This window comes from Populus trichocarpa, chromosome 6 (genome assembly GCF_000002775.5).
Source record: "Populus trichocarpa isolate Nisqually-1 chromosome 6, P.trichocarpa_v4.1, whole genome shotgun sequence".
In the NCBI taxonomy this organism is placed as follows: Eukaryota; Viridiplantae; Streptophyta; class Magnoliopsida; order Malpighiales; family Salicaceae; genus Populus; species Populus trichocarpa.
In genome coordinates, this window is record NC_037290.2 from 5,363,293 (window position 1) to 5,374,980 (window position 11,688).

The following is an 11,688-nucleotide window of genomic DNA, read 5'->3' on the forward strand; positions in this document are numbered from 1 at the left end:
AAACTACAATATTTTGCTAGTCATTGAATTTGAATTTGAATTTGAATTTACCAATTCCTTTTTACTATTTTATTCAAATATAATGATTAATAGACCATCAACATTGTGCGATGCTCAAAGTATTAACCGTTCAGCAAACCCTAATGATAATAAATGATGTACAGTAATGCACTTCAGGTTGTGGCCTAACGGTCATGGTAGGGAATTCCTTGCATCTGCATCCAGATTCGACCCTCTATGTGCACGTCTGTCACCCCCGCGATGTCTTACCTGCCTACTAGGCTTGCAGGGTGTTCAGTGGATCCGGAAATTAGTCATGGTGTGCGTAAACTGATTCAAACACCCTAAGTTATATATATATATATATATAAAAAGATGTACAGTAATTGAATCAAGATCATTTGGCATTGCCTTGATGCTTAAAATATTACTCCCGTATGTCCCAATTAACGAGGAAAGTAAAATGTAACTGAATTTTCCAGTTATATACAGGACATGACATGATCAAGACAGAAGAAAGTAATTTTGGGTCTAAGATCTTTCAAGTTCGTTATAACTTTTAACGATGAACAAAGGACTATTGCTTGGTGAAAATTCAGATAAAATTCCTGTTATCATTCTTAAAATTAATTCATAGACAATAGTATTTTAGATTTGAGTTCATGGTATGTAACAATTACATTATGAAAGTTGAGAGTGCTTAAACTTCAATTTTCTGTCTCAAAATAGTCACTTTGAAGGGGGTAAAAGGGGGAGTAGGAGGAGAGTTATTAATGTGTCCAAAAAAGACACTTATTGTAGTTTGTGGCTGATAAATAAATACCAGAATGGAGCGAAGTGAAATGTATTGAGCGAAGCGAAAATTATTAGAAATTACTAATATTTCTAGGAGAACTAAGGTTTACTATAAATACACATTTTGTAATTTTAATTGACATATAGTGAAATACGAATATAGATATATTGTTGAACTATGTTAAATCTATGAGTTTTTCTCATATAATATTCTTCATTATTGCTTCAGGTTTCACAACAACAATGTATTTTTATTTTTATTTTGATTTTGATTTTAACAACCTAAACACACAAACATGGTTGTGTTTCAATAATTACTGGCTTATTTAATGTAAGTATTTCCTTGTCTCCTGAAAAACTCTACTTTCCTCATGAAATAAAATTAAGAAATCTATAATTAAATTATTTAGCTTTCTATTGTTGTTAGATCCCCATGTTGTTGTTATGAACACAATTTATATACATTCTCACATTTGTGTAATTTAACATGGCCTGAGAGTTAAGTAGTTTAAGAATTTAAGTTTATATTTGATATTGTGATAACTTTTGCAAATATAGTTAAAAAAAATTATATATTTTAAAAAAATTATCATTTGTTATAGTACTTTTAAAAATATAAATTTTAAAAATATATGTTTTTATTAAAATTACTATGAGATGGATTTTTGTATGAAAAAAAAGAAGAAGCATATCTCTATAAATGAAAATCAAGTTAATTGATCGATTTTGATCCTTTTTCTTTTGATCACTATTTATTTAACTTTTGATATTTTTTGAATTTTTTTTTAATTTCATCATTGAATATTTTTTTTAATTTTATTTTTTAATCTGATTTGGTTCCTCTACTTTTGATTGCTCTATTTATGTGTTCTATACTTTTCTTGGTTATTATTTTTTTTAATTTCATCCCCAATTTTATGGCTTTTGTTTTCTTGATATATTTTTTGTCTTGATTCTTTTGATTGCTATATTCTTATCTTTTTTCTTGATTTATCTTTTTTTTTTAATTTTGTCTCTAAACATTTAATTTCATTTGATTTTATATCTAGTTTTGGTCATCATTATTTCAATTGGTTTTTTTATTTAATTTTAGTTTCCTTTTTCAATTTAGCCGCTGATTATTTTCTTTCATTTTTTATACTATATTTGATCTATATTGTTTGGAATTTTAATTGTTTTATGGTTGAATATCTTACTTTATTATTTTTTTAATGGTTGCCTTCCAATATAAGGGCAATCCTTTATTGAAAATTGATTATTTTTTTAAATTCATATAATTTGACATTTTATTATTAAACCCTTAGCTTCATTGTTTGTTCCACTTTTATATTTGTTGTATGATCTTAATCTCATGTTTCGGGTAATAAGTTAATCAAGTTAGCCATAGTTGATATGAATTTTTTTTTCTCAATTTTTTAAACAAATTTAATTTAATTTTTTTTTTACATTTTCATCTTTTAATATTAAATTATTGGCCATTGAGCTGTGTGATTTTTTCACTTTTCTTTTTGCTGGGTTATCTTGAGTGCATATTAGTCAAGTTAACCTAGGTTAACTTGCATTTTCTTCCTGAGTTTTATTTATTTATTTAACTTTGATCTTTTTTTTAGATGCTTTTTTTGAAAGTTTATTTTTTTTTATCCCAATGTCTTGTGACGAGTAACAGGCTAATCAAGATTCTAATCAAGTTAATCTGGATGTACTCAATTTTTTTTTGAATTTTTTAATGTTTTTTTTTTAATTTTATTATTAGTTTTGTCATTTCTTTGCATCTCTTATTGTTTCATTATTTTAAAAGAGGAATGCTGAAGCTAACCCGAGTCAATTTATATTTTCTTTTGTGATGTTTTGTTATGTTGAACTTTGATTTTTTTAATAGTTTTTTCTTTTAAAATTTTATTTTTCATGACACGGATTGTGCCCTCATGAAATTGGCGTGAGTTTACTTAATTTTTTTTAAAGACATTATATTTTTTGAATTTTTTTTGAAATCTTTGACATGTCTTGAACACTACAATTTCTTTTTATTTTTTTTTCTTTCTGCAATTTGTTTCGGTCTCGTATCTCATGTCGTGTTTTGGTTTGTCTCATATCGGTGTCATCTAAGTATTTTTTTTGTGTTTAAATAATTTGAACTCACCTGCAGCACAACGCGGAACACGTATACAGTACTATATCAAACCAGGAGAAAGAAAAAGCAAAAACATAACATATTATATGTATATTTGCTAGAGCGCACGCAATTACATATTTAGCCCCTCGTATCCCAATCCAAAACTTCATTAACCCTTTCCTTTCTTTTCCTCGACAGAAACTGTATTAATCTAAAGCTGGGTTTTCTATCAATATCAATTCTTTATGCTAGCAGCAGCCTACTCTAATCATAGCGCAGACCCTTTGTAGGAGTTAATCTTAGAAATCAAAGAGATACAACGTCCCGCAAGAATAATGGGATATCCTTCTGAATTTTCAAACATCCCATTTCCCCTCTACCCAACGAAGAAGAAACCCATTCCAGATTTTCTTTCTTTCTCATGGAGAAAAACAAAGGACTGTAGATCAACGCAAGGAACACAGAATCTCCATAACCACTTAATATAGGTGCCATAATATACATTTAATCATATGAAGGAACCATCCCTCTCTTCACAACATAATAACGAAAGACATGAAAAAAAATATTAACAAAAAAAAAAAAAAAGAGCGAAGAAGACATGCAAGATAAAGAAGACATCTAGGAATCAGCGATTAAGTAGCTTAATTTTCTTGGACTATAATCAGAAAGCAACCTCCTTGTCCTTATTAAGGAGATAATTCCAGCCGCCTGGAACATAAAGTACAAAAATATTTTCTCTTCATCTTGTAGCATATGGGCAAGAAACAGAACCGCCACCGGCCTTCAAAATCCACGGCTTGTACTTTACCTCCACAGTGAGGACATGACCCTGAAGCTTGTTGCCTGCCTAATTCCTTCTCTTCTTCGTCACATAAGAACACAAAACACATCTCTGCAGACTCTGCTGTACTGTCTCTTTCTTTCCTGCCTAAAGCTAATTAAGTTCACTTGCTTGGTTGATGATGATCCGATATTGATTCAGTTTGTTTTGAGTCTAGAAGTTGAAAGCGAGAAGAAAGGAGGAACAAAGCTGAAGAGTTTGTCAAGTGCCAGGGGGTATTTATAGGAGGACAGGAGATTCGTTGGCTGATATAAATGAGCATAGATGTTAAACCGGTCCGGTCCGGCCGGATAGTTGAGATTTTCAAATTTTATTTCAAAAATATTTTAGAAAAAATAATAAATAAAAAAATATTTTAAAAAATAATTATTATTATAACACCGAGTTTTAATTAATATTATAATAATTTTTGATGCAGTAATTTTAAAAATAAATTTAAAAAAATTTATAATTGTAGTGTTTTTCTAATAAATGAGAAAGTTTTTAGGGTGACATATTCAAAACTATAAACAAAATTAAAATCAGGTTCTTAATTCAACTTGCTAAAACTTTAATTAAAAAAAATCCACTTGATTTAGCAACGTTTTTAATGAGTAAAATGACCCGATTAAACTCAATCTAGCCAACAATCAAGAAAAGAAAAAAGAAACGCTCCGTTTAATCCATTCGCTTTTGGCTGAAACAAAACTTCGAAGTCCATGGCTGCTTTTGTTTCATTCGGTCTTGTTATTTCCCTCTGTGCCCTTAACTCCTCCACTGCTTCCTCATCCAGAATTTATTCCAAAATAATACTGATGAATACAGCCGCAAGGAACAGAGTGGCTGCTTCTATAAATATTATATCAAAGCATAACTGCGTCATGTGCCTGGCAGTTTTATTGAGTCTCTTCTTTTTGATGCGCAGAAGAACATCAACATTAGGCGCTGACAAATCTTTCGAAGAATTTCCCACGGCTGTCAAGCTTCAACTAGGCAAATCCGGTCCTTTTGCCTCAACCAACAATGGTGTCAAACCAAAAGAAATCAAATAATCAGCGAAGAAAAAGGAAATTAACAACTGAAACCTATAAGCTCGGCCACCGACAACCCTATCTCCCATGGGAAACAAACTGACAAAGAAATGCAAAAGGGCAGCACATTCAGCAGCCATGGAGAGAACAAAAATCCCAACCCATCATCCATGGCACACAAAAAGCAAAGGAAAAGGACACAAAACGGTCTGGTTTGGACAGTAAAGGAAGTAGAAATCGAGACTAAAGAGATGCAGCTGAAAGGAGAATGAATCCCCTTCACGGCACGACGCCATTTAATATAGTTTTTTATCCATTAATTTATCCGGCCGGGTGAACCTCCGGGCTCCGACTAACTAAATATCACGTGAAGAAAGTTTTCTTCAGCGTTTGCAATAAATTTGGTTTTGTTTTCCTGGTCCAATTAACAAAGTTTGTTTTGACCCCCTTTGAATAATACTTCGATAATAGTCGGGTTTACATCACTTTTATTGCAGGGCTTCAAAAGAAAGAAAGAAAGAAAAACTTGGAATGGACATTCCAACTTGTTTGAGGTCTATAATTAATATGTAACTTCAGTGATAATATTTCAATTAACCTCTTCTTTACTCTTCCCTTTTTTTTCAATTTTTTTTCTAAGAATTTTTTAATAATTATTTAAATTATCTTTAAATCAGTCAAATTTATTAAATTACAACATCACAATTCTCGCATAAAAAATCAGGTTAAAAGGTTTTTGTCAATTCTATCGTTTTTTTTAATTTTATTATTGTATTTTTTTTACTAGTCAGTCAAATTATCTTTTGACCTATCAATTCATCAACCATATAACCAATTGAAGTTAGTTAATTTGATACCAAGAATAACATATTTAATTTCTCAAATAAAAAAAAGAACAGAATACTTAAGATAAATATAAAATTATATGTTTAATGCTTTCAGAAGAATATAGGGGATTTTTCATGCTTGCACAGTAAAATGAATCTATAATGTAGTTTCTTTTGTATATCAAAAACCAATTATGTATATCAAAATTATTTATTTTGTGAAGATTGTATTACTTTCATTCCAATCTAAAATTTAATATAGAAGAAGTTGAATTTTCATTAAATTTAAATTTTAAATCGAATCCGAAGAAGTAGAATTTTTCATGTAATGTTTAGTTTTGGCATGCGTAGTTCCCTGGAGTTTAACACATAACTATGGCATGCATCTAGTATCTGCTTGATTATAATAATAATTTTTTAAAAAAATATATTAAAATAATATTTATTTTATTTTTTTAAATTTATTTTTAATATTAGAATGTTAAAATATCTAAAAACATTAAAAAAAAAAATTTTTTTTCAAAACACGAAAACAAAGACACTCTTGAACTTCATTTTGATCTTGCATTTCCAAATCGATTTTGAATGAATTTATTCATTTATTTTACTTTAAATTAGTTTTAAACAAGGTATGACGTCATCAATGAACTAAACCACGAAGAAAAGTCATTGAACCACGTTTCAAATATTTGGTCAAACTTGTTGAAATCACACATCCCAATTGAATCTTAGCCATCGCGTCACCTTCCTCCGAAATACCAAACAGAATCAGACTCCCCATGGGCAACAAGTAGCCATCACCTAGTCGGTCCCACGGTGCCTTAAATTTCGCGGTCCCACTTTAACAAACCTTGACGGACAAGATTAAACCGATCAGTGACAAGCTAGCGAGCTAATTGGTTCTTCTTTTCTTGGTTGTCCTTCCGAGGCCAAGGATTTTCCGGGAAGTTTACAGTGCAGCCCCGCGTGAAAGGAGAAACCGCGCCCCTTGTTTTTTGAAATTGAAAACCAACTGTACTACTGGCTTTTCAGACTGATGTGAGAGTGTGATTTGCCCACACTAGATAATGGTTTTAACGTGTGTACGGAGTGCTTCCCCCACATTATCACCATCAATAAATTTACTTTCTTAACTACTATATAATTGAAAATCACTTTTTCACTGCATGCACGACCATCGTAGTACATGCGCGACCTGTAAAACCTTCAGTTTCTAATTCTGTATGAAAAGTTTGCCCACTGTGCTAAAGGAGTGCGCCCGCGGCTGGAACGTTGATCTCCCCTTCACCTTCACTGTCAAAGAGAGAACCAGCACAAAACCACCATCTCAAGTTCTCAACCACCAAACCAGGCGAGGCTCGCCAACACGCCAGCAACAACTGCCCCTTTCACCAACCTCCAAAACCAAAGCTCCACACAATAACCTCAGCCTCATTTGTAGCTTCGGGTCTAGAGAGGGAGTTGTTTTCCCAACCCGACCAAACCAAGTGCAAATCCTGCAAATATTGAAGAGTCAGAAACAGAAAAGGTTTCCGTTGTGTGGCCCTTGGTACTTACAAGTTGTAAATCTGAACCAGCAAGAACCGGAGAGAAGCTTGATCTAGAGATGATTTTCTAGAGGAATAGAACGTTGGGTTTCACATAATTAATTGTTAATTAATTAACAACCCGAAGCTACAAATCAACCCACACAGACCCATTTCCTTCTTCCTCTCGACGTTGACAGAAGCCATAGATTCGACCACTTTATCCTCCCCATTGTTGATTGTAGAAGTAGACAGTAGGGTAATTCGACCCTAATAATGCATGAGAGAGAGAGAGGTTATGACGGTGAAAGGGTATTAATTCGAAGGACACCAGCTTTTCTTTACAGGTCTAGCATGCGCACCCAGTGATCGTGCATATAGTAAATGCACGACTAATAAGTTGCGCAAATACTCCATGCGTAGCCACTGTTTTAGGTGCTAGAGTAGGACTGTTTTCTTGCTAGAGTAGAAATTATTACTAGTTTCAAAATAAATTTGTCCAATCTGTAGGAAAAAGCTCTTGTGTACTTGTGTTTGTCTCCTAGTTCTGAAGAGAAGATGTCCTTCTAGTGGTTAGTGATCAAATTCATCTTCAACAAAAGTATCTGGCTAGCCTTGGTTAAAGATGATTTGCCTACACAATAAATTTCATCACCGTCTATCTCAGTAGAGGTGATATCGAAGGATTTTTCTTTCAGTGAAATCAGATTTTTTTTAAAAAAAAAAACACAATTTGAATAAAACTCTAGGAAAATAATACCGTTACAAAAAAAAATATTGAAAAAAATAATATAATTTATCCCAACTGCTATTTTAAAAAAAATAATCATGATTCTAAAGAGAATAGATTTTGAATCATCTTTTTAATATAAACTGTCATAATTTTAAAAAAAAATCATGATTTAGAATAATAATTATATAATCGTGGTTATGCTAGATATATAATCACTCCTTTGTCATCTATATATTAGCATTCCAAAAATATTTAATTTTTTTTTTCTTTGTTCTAAATTATTATTTTTTATATTTTCAAATTATTTTAATATATTAATATTAAAAATACATTTAAAAAATAAAAAAATATTATTTTAATATATTTTAAAATAAAAAAATACTTTTAAAAAAACAGCTATACCAGTAATAATATAAAATAGAATTTTTATTGAAGAAAAAATAAATTTATAAATATAAAAAATAAACTATTTCAATGTCTGCAAGCTCAGATACGCGGGTCATCTAGGATTTGATAAACATGTATTTAATTTAAAATTTAAGTTAAGCAATAAGTTTAGTTAAAAAGTTTCAAAGGATTAACAACACAATCAAAGAGTTTCCAATCACCTGAACATTATTTTTGTAAATTGTTTTGGCCCAACTCGGAGAATTACCTAGACTCCTTAGTCCTTACCTAGCAAAACGCCCTCTAAATCTTTTTGTTATTGACTGTGTTTCTTTTTGTTGTTCTTGATGATGGTATGTACAAATCTATACTGTCTTGACCTTTCAGGTTGAAACTTTTATGATAAATCCATACGCTATTTTGTTCAATAACTTTTGATTAGATTGATAGTCTTAATTACGTTTGGCTGAGGAGCATATTCATCAAATCTTTAAGCTTTAGGAAGAACATTGGCCTGACTAATGGATTACAGGCTATTGATTCAATGGATAATCATTTAAAAAGTTAATTAATAATTGGGTGTCGGTCTAAATTAAGAAAGGACTTAATTTTCAATCCAGTCTGCTGGGTCATGTTGTTTAAATCATGGTCATAATTGGATAATTTTCAAAAATATAGACTCTCTTATTTTTTATAGTTTAATTCCTTTTGACCCTTGTAGTTTGAAGGTCCAATATAGCACCCTGCCCAAAATATACATTCTTCTACCCCACGCCAAAGATATATAAATAAATTGGATGAGAAAATCAGAGTAGATGACGACCTCCACTCAGGAAAGGGATCGATCGAAGAGGATGCAGATCCTGTCATGTCAATCTGGAGACGGAAACCTTGCCCTGCCCCATCAGAAAACTACAAATTCGAGTTTATTTTCCCTTGGTTAGGCAAAAATTACAAAACAACTCCCCTGGTTCTAGCCCAAATGAAAAGATTGACTCCTTGTGATGCGTGTTCAGTACTAAGAATTTGATACATTGAATTATATTTTACTCTTACCGGTACGCGGCCTTTATAGTAATTATTTTTTAAAATATTTATATTTAAAAATAAATTAAAATAATATTTATTTTAATTTCAGCCTATAAAAATAAAAATAAAATTTAAAATTTTATCGAACCTCGTTTGATTCCACACAGAGAATTAGTTTTATCTGAGACTTGTTCTTTTGGGGTGGCACACACTTGAGGTATGGCAAGATATTTTCTTAAAGTTCATATTAAATTAATCATGGGGGTATTTTCCATGCTTTTCACTTTATAATAAGGCACAAGTGTCAGCTTTTATCTACTCATCCTCTAATTTGACTTCAGCCTAAACACGGCAGTCTAATCTTCTTCCTTCCCTTTCTTTCGTATTTTTATTTCCGGAGTCCTTTTGTGTCAGCCTCAGAGACAAGTTTATTCACAAATTGCTGCTCCTCAAAACCCATTTGGCCTTTGCCTGGATAGCAACATTTTCAAATTTTGCGAACTCTCTGGGTCAAAAACCCCGATTGCACCTCTTTAAGAAAATCTTGAAGGAATTGTTTACGAGCCCGTGTATTGCTGAGTGTAATATATTCATGGATCAAGATTTATTTTCTTAGCAAAAACTCACAATAGTCATGGGCCCATACCTCACACCTTGTGTGTTTGAATAGAGCACCCGAGGTGCGCGAACACTCCAAGCATCATGTTGTGGGCATGGGCACACAGCCTGAGCGTAGGTGCTTGACAAATGCCTAGCCCTTCTTTGAGCCCGGGCGGTGTTCCTAAGCCCAATCTCAAGAGGTGTGTTTAGTTTCCTTGGATCTTTGTCTTCTTTTTTTAGCCTAATAACATGGTCTGATGTTTTTGGGACCAATTAGTATCTTAAGTTTATTTACTTCTTTCCTTATTAATGCGCATGCACGTATAAGAGATATATATCTTTTATAAATGTTATTATATTAAAATTACTTATTAAGTCCTGTTTGTTTGTTAGAAAATAGTTTTTTTTTGAAAAGTGAATTTCAGGAAAGTATTTTCCGATGTTTGGTAGTGTAATGAAAAATAAGTTGGAAAACACTTTCCAATGTTTGGTTATGTCATGGAAAATGAGCTGGAAAATAACTTATTAATGTTTTATTTTTCTCAAATTTATTAAAATAATGAGGAACAGATCTTACAAATTAAAAAGTTGAATGAGAATGAAGCTGAAAAAAAATATAATTTCATAAATTATCTCAAATAATAATCAAAATAATAGAGATCAAATCTAAAAAATTAAAAAAATGAAAGATGAAGAAATTAAAATAATAATAATTAACATTTCATAAATTATTTCAAATAAAATAAGTAACAATCAAAAGAATGAGGATCAAATTTGATAGATAAAAAATTTCAATAAAAAAATGATAAGGAAAAAGCAAATAGCAATTATAAAAATAAGGATCAAAGTTAATATAAAAATTAAATTTTAAGAGATGAAATTGAAAAATAAATATTCAAAACAAATTATATATAACAATCAAAAGTTTGAGGATCAAATTTGATATAATCAGCAAATAATGACATTTCAAAATTTTTCACAACTTCCGGAAAGTGTTTTCCGCCCAAATTTTCCAGGAAAACACTTTCCTGAAAACCAAGCTAAATTTTCCTTTAACTGGAAAGCGTTTTCCGTTGACCAACTTTTCTAATTGCAAACAAACACAGAAAAGTTTGGAAAGTGATTTCCCGGAAACCACTTTCCGAAAAACAAACACAGTCAAAAGGGAAAACACTTTCCTGGAAACCAAACTAAATTTTTCTTTGATCAGAAAGTGTTTTCCGTTGACCAGAAAATGTTTTCGTTGACCAACTTTCCTAATGACAAACAAACACAGGAAAATTTGAAAAGTAGTTTCCCGGAAACTATTTTTCGGGAAACAAACATGTCCTCAGTCTTTCCACACAAGGAAAAAACAAGGTTCAAGGGCTATAAATATCCCTTGAACTATCCAGGTAAGAAATTTAACGTTTTACATTTAAAAGACATAAATTCAATACAAGAAAAACTTTGTTCTTAGAATTTAATGTTTTCTAGCATATTTATTACTTCTTTTCTAGGTATGAGTAAAAAACTAAAAAACTGAGAAAACTGGAAAAAAATAACTAAAAAACCAATCGGTTCAGTTTTGGTTTTATAAGCCTGAAACAAAAAAAACCAAACCGAACCCAAACTGAAAAAACCCAAGCCAAACCGAAAAAAATCGAGCCAAACTGAAAAAACCGGTTTTTGTTCTAAAATAACCGAACTGAAACCGGCCGGTTTAAACTAGTTTTGGTTTTTTTGAAAAAAAACCGGTTTGGTTACTTTTTTTTATAAAAACTGAACCGAACCGAAAATAATCATCCCTATTCTTTTTTCAAATCCTCAAAAAAATGATTTTTT

The 11,688-nt window shown here is 31.1% G+C and overlaps 1 protein-coding gene across 1 annotated transcript; it reads right to left on the bottom strand.

Annotated features, from left to right (window-relative positions):
• Positions 1 to 3,356: 3,356 nt before the first annotated feature.
• Positions 3,357 to 3,963, bottom strand: LOC7474719 (uncharacterized). The gene has a single exon (XM_002308968.4). The coding sequence runs from the start codon at positions 3,799 to 3,801 to the stop codon at positions 3,598 to 3,600; it is 204 nt and encodes a 67-aa protein (XP_002309004.1). The 5' UTR covers positions 3,802 to 3,963; the 3' UTR covers positions 3,357 to 3,597.
• Positions 3,964 to 11,688: the final 7,725 nt, after the last annotated feature.